At 40.9% G+C, this 18,154-nt stretch overlaps 2 protein-coding genes across 2 annotated transcripts in view; both read left to right on the forward strand.

Moving 5' to 3' along the window:
* Positions 1-731: 731 nt before the first annotated feature.
* pold4 (DNA polymerase delta 4, accessory subunit) lies at positions 732-11,738 on the forward strand. Its single transcript, XM_084372886.1, has 5 exons — positions 732-850; positions 4,437-4,552; positions 5,966-6,049; positions 7,288-7,399; positions 11,433-11,738. Exons 2-5 carry the CDS (start codon positions 4,447-4,449, stop codon positions 11,455-11,457), a joined length of 327 nt encoding a protein of 108 aa, XP_084229012.1. The 5' UTR covers positions 732-850; positions 4,437-4,446; the 3' UTR covers positions 11,458-11,738.
* Positions 11,739-12,520: 782 nt separating this feature from the next.
* LOC311263441 (sarcoplasmic/endoplasmic reticulum calcium ATPase 2) overlaps positions 12,521-18,154 on the forward strand; it is a 33,510-nt gene continuing 27,876 nt past the window's right edge. Inside the window, exons 1-4 of the mRNA XM_084363511.1 lie at positions 12,521-12,942; positions 14,513-14,632; positions 17,914-17,931; positions 18,026-18,108. Coding sequence (XP_084219637.1) covers positions 14,515-14,632; positions 17,914-17,931; positions 18,026-18,108 — 219 coding nt within the window. The 5' untranslated portion in view covers positions 12,521-12,942; positions 14,513-14,514. The remainder of the gene's footprint in view (positions 12,943-14,512; positions 14,633-17,913; positions 17,932-18,025; positions 18,109-18,154) is intronic.

An 18,154-nucleotide genomic window follows, 5' to 3' on the forward strand; every position in this document is an offset into this window, starting at 1 on the left:
ATTCAAATTGTGGGTACAGTGGATGGGATGGATCCCTTGTTATGTCACAAGCTTTCTTTTTGGCATAGAGTGAACAACACAGTTTACTCTGGAGCAGGTTTCTGTTCAAGGCTGGATTTTTTGTTTTTAGTAACATGTCAGTGTGATTTTGAGGTTTCTTTTTATTCTGTTTACACTTCAGCTTCCTATAGACATACACATATTTTCAATTTGTTTTCTATTGTGGAGCCTCCAAGCTGTCCATACGGTTTATGTTTAACTTAGGCAGGCATTGTTGGCATTTTTGTTAAATATTGATAGTGAGTTATTCACAATGTATACAGTGACAATGTCCTCTAAAATGAGGCAACAGAGGCAAAGAAAAAGAGCTGAGGAACAATAAGGGAAGTAAAAACAGATTTTATTCCTTCATGTTTACTGTATGGGGTTATGGTAGTTTGTGACTTAATTGTCAACTAAGAAGTAAATGTAAACCAAACTAAAACATGGATGCCTCACCGTAACCAACGTCTGTTGTTAAATGCAGACTTATTAAACTCAAAAATAGTCTTAGATATAGTGCTGCTATAATAACAGTTATTGTAAATGCTCACACGACCAAATCAGACATAAATCACCCTACTGAGGTTAGGGAGCTACAAACACCAATGTGTAATGTGCACAGCAAACGACAGGCGGCAGCAAAGGAGCCCAGGAGTCTATAGAAGAGACAGAAGAAGACAGCGTCATCATCATCATCATCATCATCGTCGTCATTGTTTTGGTCGAGTGTCTGGGTTAGGTTCGGTTAGGCTGCAGACTGAATGCAGAGGACATATCGTGACAGAGCAGGTGTTCTGTGAATAACGAGGTAAGTTGTTCACACTGAAACATGAAGCTGCACGCGCTGCAACACCTCCATGTTCTGCCTCGAGCTCATTATGAAACTCTGATTACTTCCTGCAGCTTTTATTATCGATAAGTAACATGAGGCATACTGTTTCTCTTCTGTCTACTTTACATAGGTAACGTCGTATGAAATGTAATAGACTATCGTTATTAACAGGTGACTACAGTTGTTACTACTGCTTAACGCGTTTTGAACGGCTCCGGTCCGCTCAGGAAGGAGAAGGGAGTGTCCGGAGAGGAGCGAGGGGCCTCAGGGCCGCTCACTCTCACTCTCACTGCAGTGTTCCATTTAGTTTGGTTTAGTGGGTAAACATTGAATCTGCTGTGACCGTATGAGAATGCAGCATGCGTTATTTGAAGTGAACAGTTTGTGGCTACAAGTTACTGAAACACATGAATCATGTTTGAGAAGTGTCACTGTTACTGAGCTCCAGGGCTGACCCTACTGCTGCTCTCACTGCTGGGTTATTGTGGAAGGGAAGCGCAGACACAGTACAGCCTCTGTCAGGACATGTTCACACAGCACACACAACACAGACAGCACTCACCACACAACACATACAGCACACAACACATACAGCACTCACCACACAACACATACAGCACACAACACAGACAGCACTCACCACACAACACATACAGCACACAACACATACAGCACTCACCACACAACACATACAGCACACAACACATACAGCACTCACCACACAACACATACAGCACACAACACATACAGCACACACAACACCCTGCACACAACACACACAGCACACACAGCACACAACACATACAGCACACAACACATACAGCACACAACACACACAGCACACAACACATCACATACAGCACTCACAACACACAACACACACAGCATTGTTGAATGTGAATGATTTTGTTTCAGAAGAAATTCACAGTAATTTCCATGACTTAAGAGGAAACATCTGGACTTTGGTTGGTTCACCTTCCAACATATTTCAGTAATACTAAAACATGACATTGTCACCTTTACAACTGCCTTTGGAATTGGAATTGGAAAGTCTTTATTATCCCCAAGGGTCAATTTGGTCTGCAGCAGTAGTCAACACAACCAGTAGACATCATCCTAAAACAATACAATAAACACAATACATATAAAATACAGGAGATCATCATAAAAATACTGTAATGCTCTAAGAGTGCATCAGTCCTTTGTTTAGCGCAATAGCAAACCTCAACATCTGCTGGAACAAATGTCTGTTTGTATTGACCCTCCTCAGGAGAGTATACCTCCGCCTTGATGGCAGGAGTGGAAACTCTGCATGGAGAGGGTGATGAGGGTCTGCCAACATGGCCGAGTGGCTCTGCTTCAATAAACATGGCCAAGATCATTCAAGTTAGTGATGGCAGTATCACATTTTGCCAGCATCATTTTGTTCACCATGCTAAGGAAACCAAACCAACACATCATCGTAGGGTTGTCACGATACCAGAATTTCAGTAGTCGATACCAATACCTGTGAATTTCCACGATTCTCGATACTAATTCGATACCACAATTTAAAAAAAAACAACAGAACCCATGTACTTTTAAATTCACTAATTTATTGAAAACTGCTTCAAACTGTCAAGTATTTAACACCACTGTGCTTCAACATCTTTTTGCACAGAATTTAAATTGCAGTACCAGCTGCCAACTGCCAAAAGGTACTTTTAGTTTAAATAACATAAGGTAAGAGACTGTCAGACAGTATCTCATCATGTCGCCTTACGTATAATGACGAAGACCGTACCGTTACATTACGTAAACATCTACATGAGGGAGCGACTGAGCGAGAGAGTAGAAGCCTGCGCCCCAGCTGACTCTCATGCCCAGATGACGGAACGTAGGCATATTCGGGTTAACGTATGACGTGACACAACAGTGATAGTAAACGGAAACTCACTCGAAACTCACTTGAATTCTCTAAACAAGTCGGGGTGCCTGTCTTTGAGGTGTTTGGCCATGTTTGACGTGCTTCCTCCTTTCGTTTGAAAACTTCTGAGGCACTGTTTGCATGTCGGCTTGTTTGAGTCTAGAATTGCTCCGTATTCATCCGCCTCGAATGCAAAATATTTCCACACGCGACTCTTAGTACCTGTCTTGTCGACGAGCCGACGTGTTGTGCTTTCACTCTCACTTGCTGAAGCCATTTTTTCTAAGACGGCAGGTTTCCTTCTTCAGCGCCGCTGACTGCTCTGTGCTGCTCACACGCGTATACTGCCCCCGTCAGTCTGCCAAGAATCGACACGGCTCGCCGAGTGAAAAGTTGTATATTCAGTTCTGACGTTACCAGAAAAAAGCAAGTATCGTATTATTTTTTTCATGTCGGCATCGAATTGGTACCGAAGTATCGGTTCTTGTGACAACCCTACATCATCGTAAAAGTTTTAAGCTATTTGATAAAAGATGAACGAAGCAATTTTATTAGCGATTTGTCGACATTAAAACACCTCAGCGTTCTCACATAAAACAGTCTTGGCCTTTTTGTAGATGGACTCAACAATCAGTTAATCATCCAGGATGGTGCTGAGGTACCTATATTGACTTTCTGACTCCACAGCTATGCCATTGATAAAAGTTGGTGCTATAGCATGCGAGTTTGTACAAAAATCAATTAACATCTCTTTTGTCTTAGAGACATTGAGTTGAAAGTACAAGTCATCACACCTTTTGATGAAATTGTCACTTCTGGCACTACTTCTTAAATGCACTGAACACGGTTCTCTGCGTAAGACACAACAATCTGACATAAAATCACATGTTTGCCATTTCAAAACACTGCCATTCAAAATGACACTACATGAGCTAATTGGCCAATATATGTGCCACCTAGCCAAACAATTGTAGCGATGGATAAGGCACTCAAGGCGCTTCTTCCCTCGATGTCTGGCAAGGGAAGATATTGCCTGTGATGTGGATGAGGCGTTGTGGCCAGACCCAGCTGTCCGGCAAGATGCTGCCTAATTATTTTTCTTGCCTCTTTTTTTTCCAAATTTTCTTCTGCAATTTTCTTTTTCAGTTTACTGTTTTGTGAGCATATTTTTGTTCACTCCAATGTAAATATATCTGCTGTGCATATGTTGCACTGACTTGTTTGGTGAAAAATAAAAAAATAAATGGTGTGTATCTGCAAATATTTCTGTGCATGTGAACAATCTGAAGAATTCTCTACAATTTGAACTATTTTAGTATTATGACAAAGCATACTAAAGATGAGAGTGCTTTTCATTATGCCCAACAGTGTGTAGTTGGTTAGACAAAAATCTGGTAATATGAATGAAGTGTGTGCCATTTGGTGCAAAAGTTTGATTTTGATAATGCTATATGCAGTTTTGGTTGCAGTGCTTCATTTTGCAGGATATGTGAGTATTTTGCAGTTTGGCTGTGTGGTTTTGTGAATTGTGTTAAGTACTTTGATAAAACCAGCCTAGTTTGCAAAATTGGGTTCCAGCAATTGGAAAAAACTGTAGGCCCCGCGATCAGTAATGTAAAGCCTACAGTAAAGTCTATGTGTGTTTGTATGTTCTAGATCAGACAGCATGACAACCAAGCGCAGGCTGATAACTGATTCCTTCAAGGTGGTGAAGAAAGCAAGGCGAGGTGGTAAACGAGAGAAGACGCCTTCTCCTCCTCCACCACAGAGAGGTGAGCAGTGTTTGTAGTGGTCATGTTTCAGCTGGGTTCTGCATTGTATTTACAGTTTTTCTCAATTGTTTACACACAATTACTGGTACTTGAGACACAATGACCTCAACATGAAACTTGTGCACCAACCCCCTGAACCAATTCTGCTAAACTACAAGCACAATTCCTGCTTTACGCTCAAATTGCAGTTCTAAAACACACTTTTTTCAGAACACTACGCAGAATTCTCTGCATTTGGCACAATTTCCATGGAGAAAATCTCTTGTTTTCACAAGGAACACACTGTTATTCAAAACTCTAAAGTTTATTGCCCTACTATGCACACTGACTCATCACATGGGCAAACACCTGTCACACAGTTTTACAATTAGCAATCAGAGCTTTAGCATAAAAGGGCAACATGATGATGCAATGTGGATGAGCTGCTGTGGCCCGACCGAAACAGAAGAGAGGATGCAGCATAGTTTTTTGTTTTTTTTACTGTAACTGCAAATTCTTCTGTTGTTTTTTATGTCGACCACTGTATGTGCAACTTTGTGTTGGTTGGGATGTAAAAAAAATAAAATATATTTGTTACTGTGTATTTGTGTGTTCTGAGTATAAAAACAATATTCTAAAATATTTTACAACACACTTATGTATGCACTGTCTGTAGTAAGTGTAACACTGAACAAAAAAGGTGAATGATGAATGGAGAAGAAGTGTTTTCCATTCATCTTAGTGTTTTACATTGAGCACATCAGAGTTCAACTGGTTCTTATAAATGTCTATTCATATGATGGTTTGTGTGTCATTTGAAAACAAAATATCATTTTGAGAAGAAATAACATTGTTTTGAATGTAAAGTTTCATTTTGCAGGAGAAGTGAGGGGTTTTGCCCATTGTGTGTGTGTTTTTTGATTTGTGTGTAGAGTTCTGAGAGTATGAGGCATGCTTTCAGAAAGTGTGTGTAAACAATCGAGAAAAACTGTAGTCGGCACTCTGTGGAACAGAAATTCATTGTTTGCAGCATCACTTCAGTCAACAACAGTCAATGAACTACAAATCCCAGCATTACAGATTCTGAAACAGCAAAAAAAAATGTTATATTCATATTTTCAGATATATTTTTCATATTTTACTTGGTGTTACCTTCAGTTCCAGGTCCATATCGTACGACCCTGTAAAATTCTTGATGTCATAGTATATTAATAATGCACTGTTTACTTACTTTGGAAGTTACTGAAAATTATTGGTTAGTAGAAGTATTTTTTTTGTTGTAAAAAAGTGTTTGTGAAATAAAGAAGAATGTTTGATTTATAATTTTAAATTGAATTTTATTTTCATTGATTTCAGTTGAATATAATCAATGTCAGACCAGTGTTCGAGTTCTCTGACACTAAATAGTTGTGATTGAATTCTGTCTTGGAGCAGAGGCTGAAACTGAAACGGTCCGAGAGAAGGAGCTGCAGAAGCTCAGACAGTTTGATCTGGACTGGAGATTTGGGCCATGCACAGGTAACCTTCCTACACATGCACACATTGTAAAGTACAGTATCTGGTACAGGATGAAAAACTCTGAGTAGTCAAAGTTGTCCACGTGTGTCAACAGTGCCTCTTCCTGTTTTGGTTGTGCAATGGCAGATGCAATTCCTTTTGTGCCGTAATACTTGGACCTTTATTTTTCTTTGAAAAATTTAACCCATTGGCCAACTGAATAGCATAGTAAAAGTGAGGTCTATAGGGAACTAATCTATATGTGGACAGTGTCATTGCTCTATAGCCATTATGCTGTGCAATCAGTATTTACTTCAGGATGATAAAAGAAAGCCAAAAAGTTGTGTTTTGCAAGATTTACAAGCTTCACTGTTGGGTTCAGCCTTCCTTCTGACGTCAGCCTTGTTTCCATCCTCAACAGGCAGCTGTTAGCTGCTTGTCCAGTACCAAATGACTGACAACAAAGTTAGCTGCAAGAATATTAGACTTGCAATTAAATGCTCAAGTTGCTCTGTGTCTGTTGAATGTTTTATGTTTGCGAATAACTTCACCATGTCAACTTTGTACAGTGATAATGTGTCAGTCTTGTTTACAACTTGTTCTGTAGGCCAAAACACATCTAGGTCGTATGGTACATTGTACGATGTACAGTGAGTAAAATTTTAAAAAATATTTTAAAAAATTGCCAGCACAACTGACAGACTGCAGGCGGAACCAAAACACAACGAAGCTTTTGTTTTCACCGGTGTGGGGGCTTTTTCGATACTGAGCGAATGAAAAAGATGGACATCCAATCTGCAAAACCTGCCAAAAAGGTCTAACGCCTCATATTTACTTCATTATTTGATTACTATAGGATTTCATTTTTGAAAGACAGAAACCGTTAAAACTAAGGCCAACAAAGACATATTGTGGGGTCAAAATACGACAATGATTTTTAAAAAAAGAAATGATTGCATTATAATCACGAAATCAGGATTTTTCTATCAAAATATATAATTGTTGCATCCCTAATGACAACTACAACCAGCCTGACTCGAGTGACTCAAAAAGGTCAGCTGAACTCCAAGCTGTAAAGGTTCATGCTTCACAAATCTGTGTCTGTTTGCACTATGTCATGTTTTTTACAGTCCGTGTTTCCTCCACTGACATCTTGGTGCACAAATCAGTGTTGTTGCAGTTTTCCTGCATTACTTTGTGAAAAGTTGTAGTGGTGTTAAAACACGGAATCATCGCCTCACATCACCTTTCTCTTTCAGGTATCAGCAGGCTGCAGAGATGGGAGAGAGCAAAACTTCATGGTCTGAACCCACCTGAGGAGATCAGATGGCTGTTGTCGCAAACACACACTGACTCCGAGTACAACCTGAGGTAACATACACACACACACAGCATTTTTCCATTACATCTGCCGGGTCTGGCTCAACTCGGTTTGACTTGCATTTCCATTACAACAGGGCTACCTGCTTGAAGGTTTGTCTTCAACTAATGAAGTGCTTCTCTTGTGTAGTGGACAAAGGAACAGCTGTAATCAGTCCTCCTCCTCGCAGTACTGTCAAAAAGTCCCCTTCCAAAGCTTTATTAATTCAGTGGCAAACGCGTTTCATTTCCTATAAATTCTTCACAATAGAAGTCCTCCGTTATTTATTCATTTAAAAATCTTTTGATATGAAGCAGCAAAATGAGGAAATTCTGGGTTTTCACCAGCAGTAACTTAACATGACACAACATGTAAGGTTTGCATGGTAGAGCAAGAGTGAGTGAGTGAGCGGTGAGTGTGTGACATTGTGCAGCAGAGTGACTTGAGAAAAAGGGCAGTTAGCAGTAGGTTTGTAGTTTAGCAGTAACCTAAATGTAGTCTCCCTGTGTCATTACTACTGAAAGTGAAGCGGTGAAGCAGTAGCCCCATTCACACTGCCCTTTGAGTGCCGGGATCCTGCACCAATTCTCCACATCCTCCTCCCTGTGAAAGTCGCAGATGCAGTGAGGGGTGAAATTTAGCTGCGCCTCTGATGCGCGTCAGGAGGTAGCATCAGAGGTAGCATCAGAGGTAGCATCAGAGGCAGCATCAGAGGTAGCATCAGAGGTAGCATCAGATGTAGCATCAGAGGTAGCATCAGAGGTAGCATCAGATGTAGCATCAGAGGCAGCATCAGAGGCAGCATCAGAGGTAGCATCAGAGATAGCATCAGAGATAGCATCAGAGGCAGCATCAGAGGTAGCATCAGATGTAGCATCAGAGGCAGCATCAGAGGTAGCATCAGAGATAGCATCAGAGATAGCATCAGAGGTAGCATTAGAGGTAGCATCAGAGGTAGCATCAGAGGTAGCATCAGAGGCAGCATCAGAGGTAGCATTGGAGGTAGCATCAGAGGTAGCATCAGAGGTAGCATCAGAGATAGCATCAGAGATAGCATCAGAGGTAGCATTAGAGGTAGCATCAGAGGTAGCATCAGATGTAGCATCAGAGGCAGCATCAGAGGTAGCATTGGAGGTAGCATCAGAGATAGCATCAGAGGTAGCATCAGAGGCAGCATCAGAGGTAGCATCAGAGGTAGCATCAGAGGCAGCATCAGAGGTAGCATCAGAGGTAGCATCAGAGGCAGCATCAGAGGTAGCATCAGAGGTAGCATCAGAGGCGCAGTATTGGTGAACAGAACCTGTGTGAATGGATAAGCTGGCGGTGCGGAGCGGGGGCGTGTCGGTCTGACAGTCTGATAACTAAACAGATCCTCCACTCAACAAAATAAAGAGAAATGTCCCACAAAGCAACGTTACAGGGCCAAACAACAGTATCATAGTAACTGGTAGTGTCTGTGGCAACTTATGTAAGGAAAAAAATACAGCAGTTATACGTGGAGAAGTGTCTGTCCTCCTGCCTGTCCGACCGACTCTTCGTCACATTTCTGCCCGAAAAACAGCGTCTGTCCCCGGCAGAAAACTTTAACTCACCATGTGTTTGTCTCCTTCCACTATTGTGTTGCTGTAGTTACTGTCTCATGGTGACGGTCAGCCCTCCCGACCAAGACTTCAGTGAACTTTCCCCCAGAAAACAGCATCCCTCCCCGCGAGTGAGAGAGTCAGAGAGCGTCCTGTTTACTGATGGCGATTATGCAATTATGTAATTTAGAGCGAAAAACGTAACTTTGTCACTTTCCAGGATGTTTGGTGGGTCAGGATCTCAATCACAACACATTATAACAGCATCCATATGATTATAAACAGTCAGTGGGTACATGTTTAGATTAACAGGAGGACACCGGGGGAAACATGTTGAAGAAAACACAGACGTCATCATCATGACGTGTACCGTCACGCCTCTTTTGGATCAGCAGCGCCGGCTTGCTGTATGAAGTACACACTGGTTCGTCGTTATGCCGGAGTTGCTTGGCTCTGTGTGAACAAACAACAGTGGAGAATTGGAGAACCGCCGCTGCTGAGATAATGCGGCGACTCTGTGTGAAAAGGGCTGTTAACAACTTTGGCCGAGGAGGAAAACACACATCCCCTGTTCCCCTGTCCTGGAACTCCTATACTCAATATGTTATCATCTATGTAAATCAGAGGAATCAGGTTATTGCAATAGACACATTTAGGGTGTCGATCACCACTGTGTTAAATGGTGTCTCCTTTTATTTTATTTGTATACATGGCCAAGAACTCAGGTCTCCCTAATTTAGCCTGGTCATCGAAACCAGATTTCCTCTGTACCTACCCTTATACTGCTTTTCCACCAAAATTAGCAGGTCTACACAGGTTTTTAAAATGCGGGTCAACCCATTCCCACTTCCCACAGGCAAAGCAGCCCGTCTGTGATTTCTTTCTGCGCTGCATTGTACGTTACTGAAGTGCCCTTTTTACGTCACCAATGTGCTGGAAACAGTTGAAACAGAAGAGAAAACAACAACAGACCCATTGTGAAAGAAGCGTCTGTAAAACGGTGGATACATTATTTTGGGCGTCTCAACCTCTGCAAAATGACTCATTTCACTGTCAGAATTTGAGACGTTCGGGCCAATAACATTTGCAATCCAGGTTTTTTTTACAGCGAGGAAGTTGAGCTTTTTTGGCTTCAAAACACCACCTCAAACACTGTCTCTAGTGATAAAACATCCATGGATAGACTGCATTCCAAATTCCTTCCTTATTTACTCGCCACCACTTGATGTTGATAACGCGTCATCACTTTGCGCAGCGGAATTTAGCCTATTGACCCGGGTCATAGTTTAGATCAAAGCTGAGCCGGGTCTACCTGAAAAACCTGGGTCTACTGCAGAGTCAACTGACCCAGGTGTAAATGCTGGGAGTGGGATTTTTTGACCAGTGGAAAAGGGTTATTAATTACATCATTTCACTGCAGGTTACTTGAGTGCATGTAACCTCATTTGATGACACTTTAATGCCCTCAAGCTAGTTTGTAATAACTTTACCTACCGCAGAGACCGAAGTAGTGCCACACTAATAAGGTTTGCACAGAAATGACACAACAGCTGTTTGGCTGATCTATAACAGGAAGCTGATTTGGTTGTGAGCAGCTTTGCATGGAAATGCTTCTGTAAAGGACCAGGGTCACAACTTACATGACAGTCACATTTTGTAAGTCCCATTCTGTGCAACATATCAACAATATGATTACAACATTGCTCATATGAGAAAATGTACATTACAGTATCATTTATTATGACCCTGGGTTTCATACAAATTATAGTATAACTCATTTCTCTTCAATATGACCTCAAATTGTATCAACACAGCTCACAAATCAATGACCTCATAAATGCATTATGTTAACTAAAGGGACACCAGTTATATTCATGGTTGCATCAGTGTTACATTTTCACTTTATGAATACCATCTCAGACCATATTTCACAATTATTATTATCAGTTACAATGACCCTTAAAGGAAAAGTTCGCCCAAAAATTAAAATTCAGTCATAATCTACTCACTCATGAAAAGGGGACTATCATTTAAACATTGTGCATTCTGTATTTCTGTAGGAGAGCAAATTAATCAACTTGTAAATCTGTAAGTCATCCTTGGGTGAACTCCACAGGTAAATAATGTTCCCCTAATTCATCAGCTGAGATACATGGCAGACATGCGTGATCAGAAAAGATATCCAACTCTTGCTAAGGCTGAGTATTAAACCTTGATGCTTTCTTAGTACGACCTTAATGTGCCCATAGTATCAATCAGCGTCAGTGAAGAAAGGTTAATTCAGAAATATTCTATGATCAGAGAGATTAGCGGTAAATCATAATTATATTTTTCATTTAGGCAAAGTTCATTGATGGTTGACACTGTGGAAAGATATTTAGCCCTTACTCTTACAGATGCTGCTTTTGATTTGATTTGAGATTGTCTCAGTTTGTTGGTAATGACTGTGTTCTTTGTCTTTCAGCCTATGGAGCGAATATCCTTTGTGAGGAAGACATTGGAAGAAAGAAAGGAGCGTAGACACCAACAAAAGTGGACTTAAATCACAAATGTGTCTCAGAGTGATTTCCATTCTATTCTTAACCTTATAAAAAAGGGTTAAAATATCTAAAAGCAGGAATCTCTCCAACAGACCAACATAGGAGGTTCCCTTTTTCAGGAAGGAGACAGACGAATGACACAACATGTACCTGTGGTTGTTTTGTGTATGGTCTATGATGTTGTCTTCTACGCAATAAGCTTTTATTAAAGTTTTTGATAAAGAAATCTACCAAAACACCGTCTTGTGATGTTATTTGGAGGGAGGGGTTAGCACGCTGTTGACACTGTAGAAATGAAATGCTACAGGAGACATAAATAACAAACAGATTCACATTCACATTATTTACTCCCCTCTGGTATACAATGTATTACAAGCTACAGCTCTCTGACAGATGGACACCAGGGGGAGGCGAGGCTGCCCGTTACACTGTAAACCGCATCCAGCGCACTTCTATTGGTCTGCAGTGTCGTCAAACAGTCATAACCCAACGGTGATTGGTTCGCATGTTGATCTGTTGCGCGACAGCAGACGCACTACTCGTTGATTGGCTGAGAGCTCGGTAGCTGGGATAAGAGGCGGGTGTATCTGTAGTAAATCTTCCAATGGGCGGGATTTCAGATGAGTCTACACGCTGATTTGTTAATTTGTTCCGTCAGTCTGATTCTTGGGCCGCTCTTTGGTTTATTCCCACCGTCGGGCTCCTACACTGGCAAATTCCGCTAATCATGTTCATCACGGTGCAGCACGGTCAAGGTAGGCAGAGTTAGTCGCGATAGTTCAGGAAGTAAGACGACCTGTATTTAAAATAAGCCTAGAAGCGGCTAATGTTAGAAGAAGAAATACAGCTGGCAGCTACCCGTTGGTTGACCATTAAAAAAGGAATTTTCCAATATACTATGACTGAATCATTGTCATGAAATATACATTGGGATGATCATGGCATGACATGTAGGATTTATGAAGGTTAAGCCTTTGCTTTGAAAGGTAGGAGAGGAAGTGTCTGTGTGATTCTCTAGCTTGATTTGATTGGCTGCTGAAGTCTGCAGGCTGAATATTACTGACCCTCCTGCTGCCAGGATAAGGAGTGATAATACCGCTCTGTCTGGAGAAACTGCTACTCAACCATATTTACAGTAATATTTGCCTTAAGTAAGCCTTAATTTTTTTTTAACGGACAACATTTTTTCGACTTGGGAAACGCATTCTGTCTCAATGGAAATATTGTCCTGATGATTTTTACTCATGAACGGCTGTTATGGTAGAACTAAGATAGATAGTCTTTTAAAAACTATTTATTCAAAATATTTTCGCTGCTTTCTTTTCGTTACTGTTTGGTATTAAGTCCAATACGTATGGTGCTGTGATATATCCCGTCTACCTAAATCTGAGGGATAGTGGACAGACGACACACGGGCAGGAACCAACCGCTCCGGTAAGCAACCTGTTCATCTCCGGAGGATTAACGTTGTACCGTAACGCTAGCTGTGTGGCTAGCTAGCAAGTGAACTACAGAGACATCCATGAAGCTATCCGCTAGCTTCTGGCTCGAAGGCTTTACGCTGTTGTGATTTTTCACCTGCCGTTTCACACATTTATAACCAGTTCATTATGCAGCCTTATCACATCGCTAGCAAACCTCATCAGATGTGAGCAACATGTCATAGACAATGTTCTGTTATGTCATCCATATAGCCAGGACTTAGCTGGGCCATTCGTAACAGCGACTAACTAATGTTATCTAACGTAACCAACACGTTACCATTGCTAGGTATCGACAGATGTTACGTCAAACGTTGATCAAATGGCCGGAAGTGTCATCGTTCTTATTTCGTAGTCAGCCCATTTCTGAACATGTTTGGCTGCTGTGCAGAATGCAGGGTTGGTCGCCCAATACTGTATTTTGTAGATGGCAAAATTGGCATCAGTGGTTAGGGCGAATTAATTAACCTAATTGAAGGTCTATGTCTTCGAACCTGATTTAGGGCCTTTACGAATCATTGAGCATGGGGTCCTGTGGTAAATTCGGCATTGACGATCTGCCATTAAGCACTTAAATAGGGTTAAAAGTTTTTGAATTAGTCCACATGACCATAGTGGTAGAAGGAGATTATGAGGATAACAGGCAAATTATTTGTTACTGTTACATTATTGCTGGACTAAGTGAAAACTCATTAGATATAGGCCGAATTGACGGAGTGCCTACCTGTTTTTTCAAAGGCCTTAAGCCTTGTTCGATCAGGTACCTCTGATATGTCACGAGGCAAGAGAGTGTTAAATTGTCACATTTTTTAATGGAGCTTGGAGCCACGTAAGCAGGTCTGAGGCCAAGCAGCCTCCAAGAGAAGCACTGCCTTAAATAACATAGAAATAAATATAGTCTAATGTAATGCAACACAGGGAGGTGTTTTTTCAGAGCCAGCTCACACCCTGTGGATAGTAATTCATGTCTCTTGGGCCTGTTTGACTCTGTGGGTTCCAGTTTGTGTGGTTGCTTGGCTATACAGTACATTTGATTCCCCAGCCAACTAATGCTGCAACAGTGTGTAATTTTTATTGCAGGTGCCAGGAAACACATTAAAGAAGTAGGCTGTCTTTCAAGTGTGGAAAATACTGACACACTGCCTTTTTTGAAAATAGCTCCAGTCAGTGTGCTCCATCTCATATATATTAAATAGGACCAATAAGAATAAGCATGTGAAAATATTTTTAGTAAAATCTATGAAATGTTGAATACAAAAACAAATGTTTGCACCTTCAACCTCAAAATATCATCACCTACCTTACAGACACTACCTTCCATTTGTTTAATTGGAAATAATGATCATTTTAGACGCTATGAACATTTTGAATTGAACTGCTTTTCTCTCAGTTTTATTTCTGCCTCTTTAAGTTTCTTTTAAAAAAAAGGGACTTGGAGATTGTGTCAATTTGGTGCTGAAGAATCTTACTGTTTACATTGATATTGATATTGCCTTGTCTTCTCTCTGCTGCTTTCTCCATAGTGATGGATAATGCTCATACTAAGACGGTGGAGGAGGTTTTGGGCTTCTTCAGTGTAAACGAGTCTACAGGTCTGAGCTGTGAGCAGCTGAAGAAGAACAGGGAGAAATGGGGACCCAACGGTACAAATGGAAATCATTTTTTTCTTTTTATCTTCAATTTATTAATTGTCACCCTGTGATTTTCAAATAGCTACAATTATTATTACTAATGATTACCAACATTATAGTTAAGAAAAAATATTGTGCACTGTGTAGTCCTGGAGAGGAAATTCGAATTATAATATTTATTACATTATTGAGGTAATAATACAAACTGTTTCCGTAGGTGAATAAACAAGCTGTTCTCAGAGGAAAATAAAGTCCCAGAACACTGATTGAAGCTAGAAAGGTGGCAGGGTCCGCCACATATAAACAAAGTAAAACAGTATTGATTATGTTTATTCAGTCATGAAAACAAAGACAGTTTGTTTATTTAGTCTGTTTAGGCAGACCTCTTCAGTCCCCTCGCCTCTGACCTGATGTCCGTAGAGGCTGCTGAGCCCGGTTCCATTGCTTGCTCGTCAGGTTCTGGTTCTTGGGCCTCATTTATAAAACTGTGTGTGGGAATCACATCAAAAGGTGGAGTACAGACAAAGCAAAGAAAGAGGTTATGGTCAAAAATATTCTGATTTATAAAACGGTGCACATCCTACGCCGATTTCGCTTCATAACTCACAATCAACTGGAGATGTGGTGCATCTTTTGCAAGTTTCAGTTTCATTGAAACGCACCAAATTTATATTGATTCACACTGACTGCATGAATCTGACCATAGGAAACGCAAAGAAAAAGGGATTTAAAAAAAAGGGAATTTCACACAGTGTGAAATCAAAGGTCTTTTTGTGGAGGTTTAGACAGTCGCAGATGCAGTGAATACTGCTGGCTCAGAAATAAAAAAGAAGTTGTCAGACATAAAAGTGGACACCAAAAGTGCAAAGCCAAGCTGTGGGGGATCGAGGACATACGGCTCTGCCCCCTTGATGAGAAACTGGCAGGAATAGCAGAGAATCCCTCCTGAGTGGAGTGGGGCTGGAGCAGGACACAGTTGTGAAAGATGCACCATGACTCAGGTAGCTGAATTTGTACTCCCTTGTTTTGAATTAGAGTTAACCATACACATTTAAAGTGTAACTCTCGCCAAAATGCAACCTAGGCTTTTTTTGTGAATGTACCCCAGTCAAACCTTCGTGTAAAAGCATAATTACGACAAAAAAGCCACTTCATAGATGTACCATTTATTAGTTTTCGGGTCAAAATCATTTTTAATTGCGTGCTAGGGGCAGGTGTCTACACAAACAATGTTCTCAATGCTCGTGTTCATGTGTAGAGACCCTGGTGATACTACGAGCAAAGTTTCATGTTGTGTCGAGTCTTCTTAGTGTTTTAAAAATAGCGATTTTGATGCTACCATACAGCTGCCCCTAGCACACAACTGAAAATGATTTGACCCAAAAACTAAAATACGGTACATCTTAAAAGTGGCTTTTACGTCGTAATTATGCTTTTACACGAAGGTTTGACTGGGGTACATTCACAAAAAAAGCCTAGCTTGCATTTTGGCGAGAGTTACACTTTAAGATGTGTTCAAACATTTATTTACTCAAACAAATGAGACAGTTTCTAATATTTGTAGTTGCTCTTTTTCTCCTTTTCTCTCTTTTGGCACCTCCACCACACTTCAACCGGTCAGCAGGTTAGAGTTAAGAGAAATAAGACTTGTTTTATGTGACTTAAATTTAGAGTTGTTCCGATTCCGATGCCAGTATCGGAAATGCCTCCGATACTGCCGAAAATGCCGGCATCGGTATCGGCGAGTACTGGAGTCCAGGCACCGATCCGATACCACGTAATTTATTAGCCTAGCTCCGTTAGCTCCGAGATTCTACCGGATACGTGTCCGCTGCGTTATGGCTCCGGTACCGTTTGACTCCGTCGTCCTCGTCCGGCAACCCCCACCAGCTGTGTTTTGAGTCCGCCACAGCTGGAGTTACGAAACCGAGGAATTCCCGCGATGATTACATAATCACGCACGACCGCAGTTATATGTATGTGTTATAAACACAATGACACGAAGTGTTCCCGACTGAAGGATTAGAAGAAGAGCGCGTATTTGTCTCTTATTTGAGGTTTTTGTGCTTGTATCAACACGGAGTGTTTTATTTTTAAAATTAACCGGATGTCATGTTATTATTTCGTGTCTGACTTCCTGTCTGCTCTGTGCTGAATTCGGCTTTATACTATTCTTTTTAAAAATAAATGGCTTTCATTTGCTGTATTCATTCATGTTTTACAAAGGGTTTAACCTGAGCCAGGCCTTACCACATTGATAATCATATCACAGTCATGCAGGTGTAGTATGATATATATAGTTTTCTATAACACACTGGTATCGGTATCGGTACTCGTGTCGGCCGATACCCACAGCATAAGTATCGGAATCGGTATCGGGAGGGAAAAAATGGTATCGGAACATCTCTACTTAAATTGCACGCTGAAAGATATTAACATTAAAATTAGCCTGATTGTAACTGACAGTGAATTAACTCACCAGCAGTTCTGCACAACGAACAGGTGATAAAAACATATGAAACTATTAACTCATATCTGAGGCGAGAAAAATGTTCAAATTCAAACTGTTTCTGCTGTTCTACCCTTCTGCCATTGGAGTCGCAGTTTCTCAATTTTCCAGTGTATGTATGTACGCATGGGTCAGAGTCTCGTGGGGAGCCGCACTTCTCCTGTCAAGTTTGTTTTTTATAAATCCCAAACATTGTGCCTTCTTTTGTGCGTACGCAACGTTTATAAATGAGACCCCCCTGATAACCCCCTCCTCCCAGTGGCCCAAAGCTGTTGTGATAGTGATGTAACCTATATGCTACCCTCTCACCATAGTTACATAGTGCAGAAACAAGTGATGAGGGGCTGAATGGCTGAGACAGAAACACCATTCACTCCATTACAAGTCACTGCAACGTTAAAATGATTTTGAAGCTGTTATTTGAAGGTAAAATTGTTACATAATGTTGTTTTAAAGGCTTCTACTTTGCTACAGCTGTATTGATGAAATGTTCAGTAAATCATTCACATCACATTTACTGTACAGTGTTGTCACGCATCATGATATCCATTTTATATTCTGTTTTCATCATTTAAATCTGTATTATGTTCAAGTATTAGCAAACTCAATATCTTCTAGTCCTGCTGCCAAAAAACAAACTCATATGCACCAAGTTGTCGGGGAAGGAATAGTAGCTGATCATTGCTCTGCACTGTAGTGTATAAAGCACTGTTGGTGATATAATTGTGTTTCTCTTCTGCATCCTCTCTCTTTACTATCTACGTTCTACTCTCTTTACTCACAGAACTGCCTGCTGAAGAAGGTGAGCTATGTATCACTTTCATTGTACCCTTTCTGTCTGTCTTTTCTTTTGCTTTTTACTGCTGCTCATTGTGTTCCTTGGTGTCTTGATGCAGGGAAGTCACTGTGGGAGCTGGTCCTGGAACAGTTTGAGGACCTTTTAGTTCGAATCTTACTGTTGGCTGCATGCATCTCCTTTGTAAGGAAACAAACTGTGTGCACAGCCATGCGCAAACACATACACA

Source organism: Pagrus pagrus, assembly GCF_965226575.1.
Source record: "Pagrus pagrus genome assembly, chromosome: 2".
Classification (NCBI taxonomy): Eukaryota; Metazoa; Chordata; class Actinopteri; order Spariformes; family Sparidae; genus Pagrus; species Pagrus pagrus.